The sequence below is a fragment of the Mustela nivalis genome, assembly GCF_964662115.1.
Source record: "Mustela nivalis genome assembly, chromosome: 13".
NCBI classification, from domain to species: domain Eukaryota; kingdom Metazoa; phylum Chordata; class Mammalia; order Carnivora; family Mustelidae; genus Mustela; species Mustela nivalis.
The window spans coordinates 88,160,364-88,178,092 of NC_139032.1; the positions used below are offsets into that span (position 1 = coordinate 88,160,364).

At 58.2% G+C, this 17,729-nt stretch overlaps 1 protein-coding gene across 1 annotated transcript; it reads left to right on the top strand.

The window, feature by feature from the left end:
• Nucleotides 1–2,137: 2,137 nt before the first annotated feature.
• On the top strand, nucleotides 2,138–16,814 carry PRDM12 (PR/SET domain 12; the record flags this gene model as incomplete). The annotated part of the gene is made up of 5 exons (XM_082696038.1): nucleotides 2,138–2,360; nucleotides 4,227–4,417; nucleotides 5,817–5,972; nucleotides 13,775–13,886; nucleotides 15,151–16,814. The coding sequence occupies 5 exons, from the start codon at nucleotides 2,138–2,140 to the stop codon at nucleotides 15,567–15,569; spliced, it is 1,101 nt and encodes a 366-aa protein (XP_082552164.1). The 3' UTR covers nucleotides 15,570–16,814.
• Nucleotides 16,815–17,729: the final 915 nt, after the last annotated feature.

The following is a 17,729-nucleotide window of genomic DNA, read 5'->3' on the forward strand; positions in this document are numbered from 1 at the left end:
CCCGCAAGCTGCACAGGCTCCTCTGCAGGGCTGCCCTCTGCTGGCGCCAAGCCCGACGGTCATGCCTTGTGCCCAGAGCAGCCTCCTCTGGGCATCACCTCCAGGCACACCAGGGCTCTGTGTCTGAAGGCCGGCGATTGCCGCCTTCCTTACTTTATGTCCGGATGCGGACACTGGCACAGCAGAGACCACTGGCTGGCACTGGGCCCGCAAGGCCAGGGGTCCGTAGTGGCCAGGTGTGAGGATGGCTTAGCAAAAGCCAAGACAGCCCCCCCCCCACCGCCCCGCAGAAGGAGTTCTTTGCCAAGGGGTGTGAGAACAGTGACTCCTTATGGGAAGGCCAGGCCCCTGTCCATCTGCCCAAGGCCCCATGCTGCGGAGAAAGCGGAGAGAGTCTGATTCCTCCAGCTAACCCGTAAGCCCAACCCCTGCCCCGAGGGTCCAGAAAACTGGGCTCTGCTAGCCGAATCTGACATTGCAGGGAGGATGAGGTGTCTCCACGATGCCCCTCCAGGGTCTAGGGCTGGAGTCGGCAGCTTGAGGCTAACCCAAGAAGTCAGCAAAGGCTTCAGGAAGCGTTGGTCTTCCCTCCTAGGCGCCGGGCTCAGCAGCTCCTTGTCACGGGAAAGAGATGGAGAAACACGGCGCTGGCGCCCTGGGTGCCTTGGAACCTGTGTGCAGAAAGCATCCTGGTGGAATGGGGGAGGGGGCAGTTGGGAGGAAGGGAGAGAAGGGGGAGGCCAGAAGAGAAAGAAGGACTAGGAGGCAAGAAAGAAGGACTGCAGAATGCAGAGGTCTCCCTGAGGTCGCAGCTGAGCGAAGGCGCTGGGAGGCCGGAGCTTCAAGGCCCGCCGGCACCACCTGCAGTTTCGGAGATCCTTGGCTTTGAAGCAAGGCTGCTCCCACTCAGAACTGGCCGGGAACCCTTTTCCACCCCCCTCCCATATCAATCAGAAAAACCTATTCTGGGCAACCCACGGCCTGTGCGGATTTCGGTCCCTAGCCCGCCAGAGTCGAGCCCGTTGCCCACGACACCGCCTAGGGCAGGGCTCAGCCCCAACCAGCGCTACAGCCCCTCCTTGCAGCCCTTGCCGTGGGGGAAGAGTTTCACACTGGGCTGCCAGCTGTGAACCCCGCAGTTTAGCGGCCCGGTTGTAGCGAAGCAGCCGACTCTGGCAAGCGCCGTCTGCATCAGGAGAGCAGCGCAGCCCGCGTTCTGGAGCTCTGCTAGGCGCTCCGGAGAACCCGGCTGGCCAGGAGGGCCAGGGGGCCTAGGGGAGGTGAATGCCGCCAGCCGGGATGAGGAGTGCAGATCCGCCCTGGGCTGGTGGGTGAGCTCCGGGCCGGCAGGGCCCAAGGCCAGGCGTCCCTCCTGCCCAGTCGGGTCCCTGGAGTCCGAGCGAGCCTCCCCACGCCCCCTCCCCTGCTCCGTCCCCTCCTCTCCTCGCCGGGGGCTGAGCCTCCCTCCCAGCCCGGCGCTTCCCACGGGGAGAGGAGGAGGAAGAGGAGGGGGGGCGGAGAGGAAGGGCCAGGGAGGGGCGGGAGGAGCGAAAAGGGACAATTCCAAGCCGCCCGCGCGCCCCCGCCCCTTGAGCTCTGGCGACGAGGGCTCCTCGAGCCCGGCCGGGTACAACAAGTCTGTCCGACGTCAGGGGGTCATTAATAACCAATTAGGAGGGTCACTGCGGCTCCTATAAAGGCGCTGAGCTTTTGCCAAGGCGAAGACCGTCCGGGCCGGGTGTGCGAGAGGCGAGCGCGCGTCCCGGAACCCCTCGCCGCCGTTTCTCTGCAGCCGCCCGCCTCCCACCCGCCCTGCACCCCCCGCACCCGCCTCCGCCTCCACCCCTGTGTCTCCAGCCCTCCGCGCCGCCTCTGCCACCTCTGCTGATTTCTCCATCTCTCTCTCCCTCTCCGCCTGGCTCCCCCTGGTTCACTTTCTTCCCAGCCCGCCTCGCCTCCCGCTCCCTCCTGCGTCCTCCCCCCACCCCCCCGCTCCTCGTTCTCGTCCTCCCCCTGCTCCTCTTCCTCCTCCTCCGTCACAGCCCTCCTCTCTCGTTCCTGCGCTCCCCTCTCGCCCGCGGCATCCCCGTGTCCGCCCGGCCGTCCGTCCCCGGCGCCGGCGAGCCCCGGATCGCCCATGATGGGCTCCGTGCTCCCGGCTGAGGCCCTGGTGCTCAAGACCGGGCTGAAGGCGCCGGGGCTGGCACTGGCCGAGGTCATCACCTCCGACATCCTGCACAGTTTCCTGTACGGCCGCTGGCGCAACGTGCTGGGCGAGCAGCTCTTCGAGGACAAGAGCCACCACGCCAGCCCCAAGACAGCCTTCACCGCCGAGGTCCTGGCGCAGTCCTTCTCCGGCGGTGAGTCGCGCCGTCGAGGCCGGTCGCCCCCCCTCCCCCAACCTCCAGGCGGCGCAGGGTTCCCGTCCTGGCGACGCACGGGGCACGGCAGGGACACGGGGCGTCGCGGCTGTTTGGTGGGCCTCAGTTTCCCGGGAGCCGAACCCGGGCGCGAGCAGCCAAAGCCCGGGCGGGGCAGGAAGCCGCTCCGCGCCCCCGGCGGCTCAGAGAAGGGATCGCCGCGTCCAGGCTGCCCCGGCCCTGCGGCCCCCGGCGCCCCCCGGCCCGCCCCTCACCCCTTTGAGCCGGCGGGTTCCCGGCATTTAAAGCCTTACTAGGCGTGTAATAGCAGTTGACTCAAAAAGAAGGGGTTTAAAATTCATTTAGTTAACTTGGGCTTGACCCGAGAAAGTTCCCACTTCAACCGAGAACTTTAAAAGGCAGGGGGGCTGGGGAGGGGGCGGAGGGCGGGCGGGCCGGCAGAGAAAGCCGCGGAGGGAGCGAGGGAGAGAAAGAGAGAGCCAGAAAAGTTTCTTTTCTTTAAGATGTCTCAAGTTCTTATTCCTCATTCATCAACCTGCAAACAATATCTTTGCCCGGCGCTGGCATCTCTGCGCGTCGCCCTCTCTTCCCCGGTGACGATTTCTGTTCCTCTCTTAATTCACCGTGCAGACTAATTCCACTTCCATTCACGCTATGTCAACCATCTAATCCCCCCTTTTTGTAAGGGGAATTCCTCGGCCCCTTTTAAACAAGTCCTCTCCGCATTGAGCTACAATTTACTGCTACAGCATTCTTCCAGGGCTAATGAATTTAGAATTAGCAATTTCTTTCGAATGGAGCCGAATGAATGCTATCACTTTAACAGCGTGACAAATTGCCGGCCGCGCCGCAATGGACACCGTTTAACCCCCCCGCTTTCAGCCGGCCCGCTCGCCGGCTATTTTCCCAGGTAGCTTAGAGGGGAACCTTGTAAGACACGGAGGCCGTCCCTGTGCGCCTCGCCGCCCCCACTCCGGCTGCCAGGCCCGGCAGGGGCAGGGGGTGGGGAGGGGGCTGGGGGCCGCCGGGCTCTTTCCCGCCCAGAGGGCAACTCAGGGCTGGCGGGGGTCCGGCGCCACCCTTTAGGGCACCTGGATTCCTGGGCGGCGAGGAGGACCGAGGTGGGCCCGGGGTCATCCAGAGAGCGCCCCGAGGCGGCCCGCCGAAGCCGGTGTTCCTTTTGAGCTTCCGCGCCCCCCCCCTCCCCCTCCCGCAGCCTGAGGTCTCTTCCCAGCGCAGTCGCCAGCCGGCCCCACGCGCAGGGCCTCCCGCACCCCAGAAAAGAGAGCTCCTGGCAGCATCCGGGGCCCTTCGACAGCGCCCCGTGTTCTGAGCAGGGAGGCGCAGTGAGCGCGGATTGTCCCGCGGAAGGGCGATCCCAGGCTGGATGATCACCGCCTCCTGGAAGCTGGCCTCCGTTTACCCATTTGTAAAGCCGCCGCCCGCTGCGGTGGGCACAGTCGTTCTTAAATCTTACAGGGTGGGGGTCAGGGAGGTTGTGGATGCTTTGAGAATTAGTGGAGAGCCCAAATAAGTAAATAAATAAATAAAAACAATAAAAGCTCCTAGAAATGAGCCCCAAAGCACCTCTTGCTTCGGAGGGCACAGACGTTCCCGGGTTGCAAACGGAGGCGACTCTTGCGCTGAGCACCCCCCAACCCCGCCGTCGCCTCCCCCTTCCACCGCACACAAACACACACCCCAGTGACTTCTCCCGAGTCACTCCAGGGCGGGCCTGAGGTGGGTCTGGCCGGATGGGACCGCCCTGAGTCTCTGGCGGGTAGGGCCGACCATCCCCTGCCTCAGGCTCTTACCCGGTCCCCCTGCCCCCGGTGGCGGTCACAGAGGTGCAGAAGCTGTCCAGCCTGGTGCTGCCGGCGGAGGTGATCATCGCGCAGAGTTCCATCCCCGGCGAGGGCCTCGGCATCTTCTCCAAGACGTGGATCAAGGCGGGCACGGAGATGGGCCCCTTCACCGGCCGCATCATCGCCCCGGAGCACGTGGACATCTGCAAGAACAACAACCTGATGTGGGAGGTAGGTATCCGCCACTCTGTCCCTGTCGCCCCTGCTGGGATCTTGGGGTGCTTGGTTGCCTGTGCTGCCTGCCGCCCTGTGCCTGGAGCTACATCCCCAACCCAGCTAAGACAGCTAAGGCCTTTGTTTGGAAATTCTGATACTCTTTCCTCTGGCCAACCCTTGGGACTGTTGTTGGCCCTACTTCAGAGGAGGGCGCTGAGGCCCCAGGAAGCCATGCCCCTAGCCTGCAGTGCAGTTGCGGACAGCACGGAAACCAAAGAGACCTCCCAGGACCTGCATTCTTTTCCTCCGGAGGAAGTTGCAAGGAAAGCCCCCTCTGAGCTGGGGGTGAGGGTGGCCAGCATGGAGAATGGAGGGGCCCCTGCTTCCTAGGAATGGGCTTCTCAGCCCAGGCAGAATAGTGACAACTGGAAATCATCGGGGGACAAATTGGTGTTGAGTCAACTTTCTGAGTCAGTGACCCGCATGCCACCAAATGATCTCAGCACCTGTGAATTATTATTCCCATTCTCCAGAGGGAAACTGAAGCTCAGAGAAGCTTCCACCCCGGCTTCTGACCCTCCTCTCCTTCGACAGTGCCAGATGTCAGGACGGCCATCCTTAGGACACCCTGAGGACAAAGCCATTCCCAAAGCATTTCCTCCCCCCTGGGGCTCTCACCACTCAGGGGCCAGGCTGGCAGGCGCACCCTCTCCCTAATCTCATTTCCCTTCCCTCCATGGGTTCCCCCCAAGCCCCCACCTGACAGTCCCTGGAGAGAAGCCCAGTGTCACAAATCTTGCCCCTGGTGACAGCTCAGGAGGAAGAGAATACGGCAATGGTCCAGACACCTGTCCTGACCTCACCTCCTCCCTCCCTGGAGACCTGGGCCAGTAGTTTTCGTCTCCATTTGTTGCTAGGTTAGGAAGTTGGGTTCTAGTCTGATCTCTGAGTACTCTTGGTAGCTCCCACAAGGGGGCTTGGGCCAGACCAGGGTGCCACAGTGAGCCAGCCTTCCCTCTCCAGGCTCCTGGGTCCCCCTCTGATTCCTGGTCTGTGCTTGCTGCTGCTTTGGGGAGCACATCTGCATCCCCAGGGAATTAGCTGGATGGCACTTTGTCGAATCAGTGATCCCTTGGAGACCCTTTCCTTCCGGAGATGGGCAGAACGTGGCTGCGGGAGCCCTTGGGGCCCTGGAGACTGACACCCTGTTGGTCACTTCTAGCTGCCTGGCCTCCAGCTCTGAGCCCAGAGCCACCACCCCCCTTCTCAGCAGGAAAGCTGAGACGATTATAGAGCCCTTCCTGGGGCTGTTGTGGGGATAGAGGGAGCATAGGCTGATATGCCAGCAGCACGGGCCTGGCCCGGACACAGGTGGCTCAGCCTGCCTCACTGTCCCTAATTTACCTGCGCGCAGGTGTTCAATGAGGACGGCACAGTGCGCTACTTCATTGATGCCAGCCAGGAGGACCACCGGAGTTGGATGACCTACATCAAGTGTGCGCGGAACGAACAGGAGCAGAACCTGGAGGTCGTCCAGATCGGCACCAGTATCTTCTACAAGGCTATCGAGGTGAGTGCATGCGCTGCTGTGTACGAAGCCAGGGGGCAGCTGGGAGAAGGGGTGCAGGCAGCCGTGTCCGGGTTCTGATGGGAGGGGGGGAATGGAGGAGCACCGATGCCGGCCCCCGCTGGCCCTGCCCAGGCATCATGGTCTCTGGGAGCAGGAACATCCTGGCAGGTTTTCTGCACTGCAAGTCAGCAAGTATGGAACTCTTGACTTTAGGCCATTGTGAATGTCATGAGTCCCTCTGCTCTGAGGTCCCCAGATAGCTGCTTAGGGTGTCCTGAGGTTCAGAAGCCAAGAGATACAGAGAGCAAGACATGGGGAAAGCATTTGAAGGCGAGAGAGGTCATCGTGTCCGCAGCATTTTCGCTGCATGCTGTTCCTTGTTCTGCACGCATGGGACGTTGAAGCGGATCACGACTCCAAGTCTCGGCTGTGACACGTAGATCACGCGCTGTGTGAGGTGTCTCCTAGATTCTGTGGATGCCTTATCCCTTATAATCTTTGTGTATTTAATCCACGAGGGAGGGTTCTGCGATGATCCACAGTTTGCCGACAAGGAGGCTGGGGTTCACTTGGTGGCAGGGGGACTCGGGAGCTCTTACCAGGCATTGGGGGAGATGTTGGTGCTAATGCCTGTGCTGGATCGAACTGCTTCGAGGCGAGGGAAAGGGAAAGGTAGCTGCAGATAAATATCATATCCCGTGGTTGAGAGTAGCTAAACCATGCCCAGGTCATGGGAAGGTTCAGGAGGATGGAAGAGGAGGTGTTCCCAGTAGGGAAACCTTGGACAGAGGCAGAAAAGCTCCTGGGCTACAGAGAGGGGCTGAGGCAAGACAAGTGGTGGTAGCCATGGTGGGCCAGGCTGTCGGCACCCTCCAGACAGGGTCTCTTGGCAGGATGCTCAGCGTCTGGCCCAGGAGCGGGACATCTGTCCTCCTTCCCCATGGCAGACTGGGGGTGAGTGCAGTGTGGGGGTGTGGATGGGATGTTCTCCCCCTCCCCCAGCCCCAACTTGTCTGGACCTCCTGCTTCCACTCCGCTGGTGGAGAACACTAATGGAGAGAGGCAGTGTCCTCCCTTGGGAGTGGGGCTAGCCTTGGTTGAATTTTGGAGAGGTCTGAAGCAAGTCTCCCAGGGACAGAGAATGACTTCCCTCTGGTCCATTTTTCTCCCTGGGACTCAGAGCCTCAAATCTTTCTAAGGCCTGGGGGGCACTGGGGCCTAGCAGCTTCTGGAACTGGGGTCCAGTTGTCCCTCAAAAACCAGGCTCCAGGAAATCTCCCAGGGATGACAACAGAATGGTCTTTGCCTGGGTGCTGGTGTGGCCTGGGAGGGGGGTCCCAGCTGAGGGGTAGACTCTGGGAGCACCAGGAAGTGGAGGGTAAAGAAAGGTGCCCCGTTTCTGGACTGGCATTCAGGGGACGCGGAATAGCTTGGGGCTGTGTGACGGTAGGACCGAATGGCCCAGGCACCTAGGCCAAAGGTGGCTCCTGTGACCATCTGGCTGAGCCGCCACCCCGTGGGAACAAGGAATCGGCCTCAGGTGTGGCTGAATCTCACTGGAGCACAGAGTAACTCCAGGATCCTCCCCAGCCCCGTCTTCCCAGCCTCAAACACGCATCCTCCCTGCTTCCCTGCCGTCCTGATACAGAGGAGATGGGAGACACACAGTCGTTCCATTCCTCCTCTCTAACACAAGTGCACGCACACGTACACAGGGACAGATGCACACGCATGCACATGAGAGATCGTGGGAATGCTCGTGTGGTTTGGGGCCAAAGGACCCAGGCAACCCTAGAGTCATTTACGTTTTATTGGGATTTAAGTTGATAAAAGAGAATCAGGAAAAAGAAATCGATTCATGCAGGATAACACGAGCGAGATACCCTGAATTTCCAGTCAATGCTTTGCCCCAGAGGTAAGCAAGCCTGTGAAGCAGGGACTGCTTGAGTGAGGGACAAGGAAACAGAAAATATCACGTTACGGTCATTTCGCTTTTCATCAGCAAAGCTGGACACTTTTCCCGGGGTGGCAGTTTTTCTCAGATCATCGTGTGGCCATGTCAGATTCCACTTACCAGACCAGGGGTGCGTCTGGGCCAGTGTGACCACCCACCGTGCGCTGGGCAGAGACCAGGGCTCGCTGGCCCTTCTAGGCTCCAGCAGAAGAAATTGCTCTTCCTCCAGGCCACTCCCTAAAGTCTCCAGGATACATGGGCTGTTTGTTTTGTGTGCTCGTGCGAGTTATTCGAGGAGATGGGCCTTGGCTACGACCCGTTTTCTTAGTCTTTCTGTCACTTAGAACTGCCATTTATCTACCCCTACAAGTCTCCCGTGACTCACCCCCACCATGGGAAGGCCCATCTTTATTTGGTAAGCAGGATGCACTGTCGCTGCTCTCCAATTTTCCACCGATACAAAATAGTAGCCCTCCAAATGCAGACAGGGTTGGAAGGCCAGCCAGTCAGTGGAGAACCCCCAGGCGGGACTGGCATCTGGCCGGATCTACGGCACGCTGTTCCTGGGGCATTTTACCCATAGATTCAACCACAGAAGAAGTTACTATAGTGTGAGGTAGGCCTTTGTAGAAAGGCCTAAAATGGCCTCTCTACAAAGCACCCAGCGCATAGCAAGTGATCATTTGGTGTCGAATGAGTAAGTCTTTCTGCAGGGGATGGGGACTGGGTCGAAAGGGGGTGGGACACACAGACCCCTGTTCTCCCAAAGAAACAAAACCAGCTACCCCAGGAAGCAAGACCCTTTGATGCCAAAACTCCGTGCAAGGAAAGGATTTAGTAATTAAGTTATGAGAGCTTTGGACTCTGGAGCTGGGAAGATAATTCCCAGTCTTTCCCCTCCCAGTGTCTTGGCAGCTTACTGTGCCCGAAGCTTTCCTTTTCCTTTCAAACGCCCAAACATTTTATATGGCAGCTCCCTGAGTACCATGTTTGCTTTTCCTGGCACCATTTTCCTTTTGACGTTGCTCGGGGGCAGACGCAGTTGGGGTACCCTGATTATTAATAATAAGCATCATTGATAATACACGGAGCATTTATCCCCTGCTGGTATCATGCTAAAGTCTTAGCAAGTTTTTAAAACTCGAGTCCTCTCCACTCTGTGAAGATACTATTACTCTCCCCATTTTAATGATGGCAAAACTGAGGTTCAAGGAGATCACAGGGCATTAGTGAGCTGTGATTTGAATCCCGGAGCAGAGCTCTTGGTCACCAAGCCGTGGGGCCTCCCCGATCAATACGTATTTGCTGGAACTCTATTAATTGGTGTGTCAGGACATCTGTGGTACAATGGAAATTGATATTCGTCCAGATGACACAGAGATCCTTCTGGACTAGGGTTTCTGCACCGCCCGCGGGGGAAGGGAAGGTGTCCAAGACTCCTGGGAGTGTGTTCAATAGTGTGACATACATTTAGATCAAGAAAACAAACCCAAACCAGATCGGTTTCCATTTATAATAAAAATTCAGAAAGGGGGCAGGACAGAATGGCTGGGCTGGTGGGGAAGGTTCAGAAGCGGGAACTGAGAGATTACATGATTTGTCGAGGGAAGACTCCGGTCCCGATACTCACCCAGAACCTCGGGGATGTGGATTTTATGATACGGGATTCCGTTTCCTGGGGGAATTATTTGGTTTACTGTGTGTCCTGCATCAGTCCCTGCTGTCTCGAAGAGGACACCTTTGTGATTCTGGTTCTCCGGGCCTCAAAGGACAGTCCCGGCAGGGTCCTGTCAGTTACAGCTGGCGCCAAAGAAGCAGTAGCATCAGGAGGGGGACAGTAGCTGTTCTTTGCGCGTAGTGGCTCAGCTGCCGGGACCCTGGGAACCTGCAGACAATAGTGCCAGCATCTCCCAGAGTCTGCTGGTCCTGAGGCTCCTCCTGGTTATCCCATGGGGGGTACCAATGAGCAAGTAGGGACTGGGCGCCCAGGGCAGGGGCTGTCGCTGAGTTCAAAGGGGCTCAGAGCTCTGAAGGGCCAACAGACTCCACCTCCGACCTTCCCCAGTGCTGGTGGTTTCTCGATATTTGTGCCATTCTCAATTCCAGTAGATTCCTCTTAATAGATTTTTTTTTTAAGTGGAGCCAGCGCAGGGCTTGAACTCACCCTACCCTGAGATCAAGACCAGAGCTGAAATCTAGAGACGGATGCTTAACCGACTGAGCCACCCAGGCGCCCCGGATTTGCTTTCTTTAACATAGAGATAGTATAAAAAGTACTGTGTGCTCATTATTTTTTAAAAAATCAGATATCTCTCATATGAAAAAGTAGAAGCCACTCTGCCTGTCGTGCTGCTCCCCACCAACCTTAAATCAGCATTTCTGAATAGACTCAAAATGACAAACCCTTCTGGGGAAAGAAGCTCAGAAAACTGGCCACCGTGGCTGGGCGTCCAGGGTGGGAGAGAGAGTCCCTTTTCGCCTCCCCCGACCCCTCACCTGTTTACATGGGTTTGTCAATGTGTCTGCATCGTTGCTCTGATTTCTGAAATGAACTCGGAAGATTAATTTTAGTCCATGCAAAAAATGTGTTAGTAAGTAAATGCTGCACTCAATGTTAAAAGTCAGTATCGAAGCGCTCATTTAGAAAATCATATTCCAAACAATGATTTTAAATAATAATCGGAATTTGTGCAAACCCAGAGTTCTTGGCTTCTCACACATCACTGCTGTTTTTTGTTTTTGTTTTTTTTTAAGATTTTTTTAATTTATTTATATGACAGAGAGAGAGACAGAGCTAGAGAGGGACCACAAGCAGGGGGAGCGGGAGAGGGAGAAGCAGGCTTCCTGCTGAACAGGGAGCCCGTTGCGGGGCTCGATTCCAGGACCCTGAGATCATGACCTGAGCCGAAGGCAGAGGCTGTTGTGGTATTTATTTTATATATTTTTTTAATTTTTAAAAAGATTTTATTTATTTATTTGAGAGAGAGAGCATGCATGGGAGTGGCAGGGTGGGGAGAGGGAGAGGGAGAAGCCGATTCCCTGCTGAGCACGGAGCCCCACACGGGGCTTGATCCCGGAACCCCTGAGATCATGACCTGAGCCAAAGTCAGTCTGTAAAGCGTCTGACTTGGGATGGCCAAGTGGGTTGGGGAGCCACCCGGGTGCCCCCAATTTACATTTAATAACAATTGTTATTGTCCATTACAATAAGAAGGCTGGTGTTGATGTGGATATTTGATTCCTGGGCTGAGAGTCTGGAGGTGCACCTCAGGGCCATATCCGCTGGGGGCGTGCAGAGCCTGCTCTGCACATCTGTGCTCTCCCTGGGGGTGCCCCCCACCCCGCGCCCCAGCAAAGCAGGAAGCAGTGGCACTGGAGCCTCGCCTGTGATGTTGCTGGTCCCTCACGGCAAAGCCACCGGTCGCCCTGGGTTTTGTTTTCACTGTGCCGGTGGCCCCAAGCCACACTGCAGGCTCTGTGGGGAGCACTGGGGGACTTTCCTGAGATGCTGGCGAGCTCAGGGAAAATTAAAACACGCGCTCCTGTGTCCATCCACCCTGCAAAGTTTTCTGCACACGGCTCCGCTGAGCCCTGACCCCGTGAGGCTGAGCAGGGGCACTGTCCCTCTTTTATAGTCCCAGAAACAGAGGCCTAGCACCGGAAGGCAACTTGCACAGCAGGTGAGGAGCCCAGGTGGACCCTGACGTGTGTGACCTCTGCCAGTGCTGTCTCCTCTTCAGACAGGTCTGATGGGGGGGCTGGGTGCTTTCAAAGAACCCTGATTGTGAACATCGAAGCCAGGGGCCCGCACAGTGTCCGAGGTGACTTACAATCAGAGTCTCAGAGTTGGGGGACCTCAGGGATCGCGTTCCCCCAACTCCTCACTTGAGGACACAAGCTGAGAGGGGTGAGTGCTGGCCTAAGGTCACCCGGGGGCCCGGGGGCCCAGGCTCCATCGGCACCCTCCCACAGGGAGCAGTTTCCTTCGCAACAAACTGATCTTAAGTGTTTCCCTTCCTTCCTCCTCTTTTCTGGGGGACTCACGAAACCTCTGTCATCTCCGTCCCCTTTCCAGCAGGGCCTCCAGCTCTGCCCCGCTGACCCCCAGGACAACGGCCATGACCGTGAATGGCCTCGAGGACTTTGGCCATATGGTGCCAGACTCTAACCTGTGTGCTCTCTTTGAGGGGCCACCGAATTCTCCTCGGGTTCAGGGACTGTACGTGACTCGTCCACATTTGGACCCTGTACCTCCGAGCCAGTTTGGCACTTTCTGCCTGGCTTCCGGTCACTCACTGACCCCGAGGGCTTGACGTGTGGCCCCAGGCTGAGCCTCAGGAGGATGGCCGTGACCAGACCCCCTCACACTTTTCTTCCTCCACCCCTCCTCTCCTGCCCCTCTCCTTTCAGCGTCGAGCAGAGCTGGCTGGTGGTCTGAGGGTCTTCCTGCCTCTGACCAGAGGAAAGAAGCTGTGGTACAGAAGGGTGTTGCATGTGGCAGGCCAGAGTCAGATGGAAGGCGTGGGCCTTCTCTGTAAGCAGGGAACCCAAAAGAGGGGGTCCCATTCTTGTGTGATTTCAGATACCCCTAGATGGAATCTTTGGCGCTTTAACTCCTTTGAGGCGGCTGAGGACCCAGGAGGAAAGCAAACCAGTTGCTGCCTGGGTGTGGCCAGATTTCCCTGGGAAGCTCCCAGAGTGACCCCCAGGATAGGTGGCAAATTGAGGTCTATGGGGTGCAGGCTTGGGAGGGTGGTGGCTCTTTCAACAGTCTTTTCTTTTCTTAAAGATTTTATTTTTAAGTCTTCTCTACACCCAGTGTGGGGCTTGAACTCACAACCCCGAGATCAAAAGTCGCCCGCTCCACGGACTGAGCCAGCCCAGACGCCCCATCTCTCTCATTTGTCTTAGCTGGCTGGGGCCTGAAGGTTCCCCACTTGGGAGGGCTAACTGGCTTTCACCACAGGCCTATGGGCCCCTGGGGACATCCTGGAGTGAGGGATTTATGGTCCGTGCCTCCCCAGGAGCAGGCCTTCCACAGCCTCCCGGGACTGTCACTGCAAACCCCTTCCTCCCAGGGGCCTTCCCATTTCCCTGGTGCAGGTCCTCCCTGGGATTAGCAGAGAACTGTCACCATCTGTCGAGTTCCGTCCTGCAGGAATGGATTTTGTTCCAGGCTGTGTGCCTCAGTGTTTCCTGAGGTCGGGGGGGGGGGGGTTCCTCCACCCCAGTGGTTCTTTTTTAGCATTTGCCGTGTGCACGGAGTCACACAGAGCTTGTGATCCGGAGAGAGGTACACGGGGCGTGCTGCTGCCTTGTGGGCGTTTTGTGTGAGAGATGTTTCCAGAACATTATCAGACAGGATGTAACTAAGTACCGTGGGGTGCCCTGCAGCCCACACTCCTTGGGAACATCTGGTTCAGTCCTGCCGACCAGAGGGTTGGCTGACGCTGGTTCCCCTCAGTAAGAAAGGAAACGTTTTCTAGCTTTCCTTCTTCCAGTACCTCACCTTGCTACAAGCCTTGCATTCTGCTGCTGTCACTTTGGAACTCTTATGCGGCTGGGCGGCTGCAGCAGCTAGGACAGAACCGGCCAGGCCTGAGCTGGGAGGGGGAAGTAGGGAGGGGGCAGGGGCTGCGCATCCCTGGGCCTTCTGTGTTCCAGCAGCTTGCTAGCGATGGCCCGTGTGGCTTTCTTGGAGCCAAGACTGGATCTACGTCTCCATGGCAGGTGCAGGACAGCTGCCCCCCCACCCCCCCACCCCCCGGCTGCAGGGGCACGTGTGAGACCGTGACTCTCACTCTGGGGCTGCTGCCTCCCTGATCTTATCTGCCTTTCTTCTCCGTAGATGATCCCGCCTGACCAGGAGCTGCTGGTGTGGTATGGAAACTCACACAACACCTTTCTGGGGATCCCTGGTGTGCCCGGGCTGGAGGAGGAGCAGAAAAAGAACAAGCATGGTAGGTAGCCTCTGTGAGGCCACAATGACAAGGGACCCGTGGAACCCAGAGTGAGAGAGTGAGTGAGTACGTGCACCTGTTTGTGCACGCTCCTGGTGTCCAGGGACCCGGGTTCAATCTCCAGCAGTATCAGGCCCGTGAGGCTACTGGCTGAAGCAGGCCAACACCCCCCAGAGCTACCACCACAGTCTGGACACAAATGGCACTGTTTTCTGGACAAAATAATCTGGGGGCAGGTTGGGTGGGCAGGATACCCGAGAGGCAGAAGGAGTAAGGGCCCCGTGGTGGGAGCCTAGATTGAGTTCCCGTTCTGCTGTACGATCCTGGGAAGGGCTCTGTGTCTCAGTTTCTCCATCTGTAAAGGCAAGATGTTGGTCCCAAACTGAGATGATCTTTAAATCCCCTTCCAGCTCTGACAATGTACATTTCCCTCTGTCCCTGGTGCAGGGCCTGGTGGAGGCGCTTGGTATTAATCTGTTGAATGAAGGTGGGGTACAGTGTGCCTGTGTGTGTGTTGTGGGGGACACTGGTCATCACGATAGACACCGTTTGCCCAAGACCTATTTCATACCAAGTATTGAGCTGAACCTTTTACAGGTATCACCCCACTTGGGTCCTCATAAAACCGTTGTGAACTCTGGTTAGAGGGAGAACCCGAGGCTCATGAACTACTATTTATGAGCTAATGTTTTACGAACAGTAATTTCTCTGATGCTCACAGCGGGCTTATGGGGGGATGTTACCATTACCATTACCTCCATCTCAGCAATGAGAAAGGTGAGGCGCAGTTCCCTGGTACATAGTAGGCAGTCAGTACATATTTGTGGGATGAATAAATGAAAGGGTTTATTTTGAGGGGGGGGGAGGCTTTCTATGGAAGCCTGCCATTTACAGATGGCTACTTTGAGTGAGGCTCCTCCCGTATACAGGCTAAGGGAGGTCAAATGCAGGTTTTTATGATCATCTCGGGAAGTTGTGCATAGCCCCGCGAGGTTGTAGTCGGTACCCATTTTACAGATGAGGACGTTGAGGTTCGGGGGCGAAGTCACTCAGCCCCCGAGGTCACACAGCACGGTCTGGAGTCCAACTCCTCTTGGACCTGCTCAGACCCGCGCATCCCAGGCGGTCGGGGCGGGACCGGCCGGGCGCCGGGAGGAGCGCGCGCCTGGGGGTGGGGCGCGGGAGCCGGGGGCCGGGCGGCGCGGGGTCGTAACGAGGCTGCTCTCTCCTCCCCCCCCGCCCCGCCCCCTGCCCGCGCGGCCAGAGGACTTCCACCCGGCGGACTCGGCGGCGGGCACCGCGGGCCGCATGCGCTGCGTCATCTGCCACCGCGGCTTCAACTCGCGCAGCAACCTGCGCTCGCACATGCGCATCCACACGCTGGACAAGCCCTTCGTGTGCCGCTTCTGCAACCGCCGCTTCAGCCAGTCGTCCACGCTGCGCAACCACGTGCGCCTGCACACGGGCGAGCGCCCCTACAAGTGCCAGGTGTGCCAGAGCGCCTACTCGCAGCTGGCCGGCCTGCGCGCCCACCAGAAGAGCGCGCGCCACCGGCCGCCCAGCGCCGCGCTGCAGCCGCACTCGCCCGCCCTGCCCGCGCCGCACGCGCACGCGCCCGCGCTCGCCGCCGCCGCCGCCGCCGCCGCCGCGGCCGCGCACCACCTGCCGGCCATGGTGCTGTGAGCGCCGCGCACGCGCGCCCCGCCTCCTCGCGCACGCGCGCCCCGCCTCCCGCCTCCAGCTCGCGGGGCGCGGGCCGGGGCTGTTCTCTCCTCTCTTGACACCCCCACCCCGGCCGCAGAGGGCCCGGCGCCCGGCGCTGTAGGTGCGTCCCAACAAGTGAGCCCCTAGGCACACAGTCTGCGCTCCGTCTCGCAGGTGAGGACACGGAGGGGCAGGGTCCCTTTTGCGGGCCACCCGGCTGGGGCGGCTGCTCGGCCGTCTCCTCCTCGAGGGTCCCCACGCCCGGCGTCGGGGGCGCTCTGGCACACCTGTCCAGCCGGCTTCCCGGGCTGGCATCCCTCGGGGGTGGTAGGGCTTCAGCGGGGGCGGGGAGCCTGGGGGCGGGAGGCGGGCAGCGGGCCGGTGCGCGCACGGCCCCTCCGGCTGCCTCTTGGGACTGGTGCCCCGCGGTGTCGCGAGTCACCGACACGATCTTGAGAGCTGGGGGCTGGCGGGGCTCTGGGGCAGCCAGAAGAGACCCGAGACCTGCTCTTCCCTGGCAGGCGGGCCCTTTTCTCCTTCTGGCCACCTTACCCCCAAAGCCGGCTCCTGGGGAGGGACGAGGCACGAGCAGGGTGCAGTGTCCCGGGCAGGCCGAGCGCGAGTGCAGACGGAAATCCACTGGGGTACCCGGGGAAGGCCCTCTTGCGGCCTCAGTTTCCCCCTTCCCCATCCGTAAAAAATGAGATAGTTGGAGCCATGTCTCCTCCCCTTCATCTCTGACTTCTTGCTCAGGGAGGAGAAGCGTCCCTTCCCCTCCTGGCCACACTCCTGGGGGAAGAGGGCAAGACCGGCTTCTCCGCGGAGAAAGCACTTCCCAGGCAGTGCGCGATCCTGGTGGTGGGGGCGGTGGGGGGTGTCCGCCCCGCCAACCCACACCCTCCCTTGCCTCCTCCCGAGTCTCCCCAAACTCTGGCCGTGGGCGCCCTCTGGTGTCTCCTGTCCCACCTTGCAGTCGTGTACCAGAACTCCCGTAGGGCGTTTTGTAAAATAAAAAAACTATAATAATAAAGAAAAGTATAAAATGTATAGAGTTTTCAAGAAACTGTGTTCTACTTCCAGAAAATGGTCACTTTAACTTTGTAAATATTTATCTAAAATGATATTTACGAAACTGTGATATATATTATTTGATTGTATATGTACAACTGTAAATACATTTGTACCTCTCTTGTATTCTAAAATAAAAATTACTTGGAACATTTATCACTTAGCCTCCGAAGGGGTCGACACATGTATCTGCATATCTGCATGAAGAGGAAATGTGGAAAGTGCCTAGAAACTGGAGAGGGGATGGGAAGAGTTGTTCCACTGCTTTTGAAAGTCACTCTTGTGCCCTCCCCAAGGAAAATTCTCTGGCACACCTGGGGTGTCAGCTCCCAAAGAGATCGCCACAGTTCAAAGCAACCAGAAATCTCTGACGGGGCTGGGTGTAATCTTCGTGCTTCCAGCTGACTCTCAAATATTGGCGCCCCACTTTGTTACTTCCCTAAAATCATTACCTACCTTTTTTTTTTTTCTTTTCATGGACAACTTAAGAGTTTTCAAGTAGCCCGTGGGGGTGGACCAAGATGGCCAGCAAGTGCCCTCCCGATGCCTAGAATTTCCAAATGCTCGGGGTACCCATTTCCAGACCCTCCTTGAGGAAGTCAAAAGACCAGGAAGGCCATCAGTGCAGGGCCAGGCCCTGGCTCTCCTATCCAGGACCTCCTGGCCAGGAGGAGGTGTGTGTTCGTACCTGTATTCCAACACCTGCTAGTTGGAGGGTCACCCGTCCAATCCACTGGCATCCCACAGGCACTGTCTGTGCATCCTCAGTTGCCATGTGCCGACGAGTACACACACACATACAGGAAGACACTTGAACTCACACTTACAGGCAGGCCATCCCCATTTGGAGCTTCAGGTACTCCCAAAGACCCCCATACTTTGGGAGGCTGGTCTTGTACCCGGGCAGATGGAAGCACGGGGAGAGATGTACACTTGGTGTGTCCATTTACAAGGCCCATCTGGGGTTTCCTCCCTAGGGTCAACGAGGAAAGTCACCCTTGGTAGTCCTCCTCCCCTGGTCGCCAACCTGGCCTCTCCTTTGAAACCTCACCGCTAGGCTTCTGATGCCTC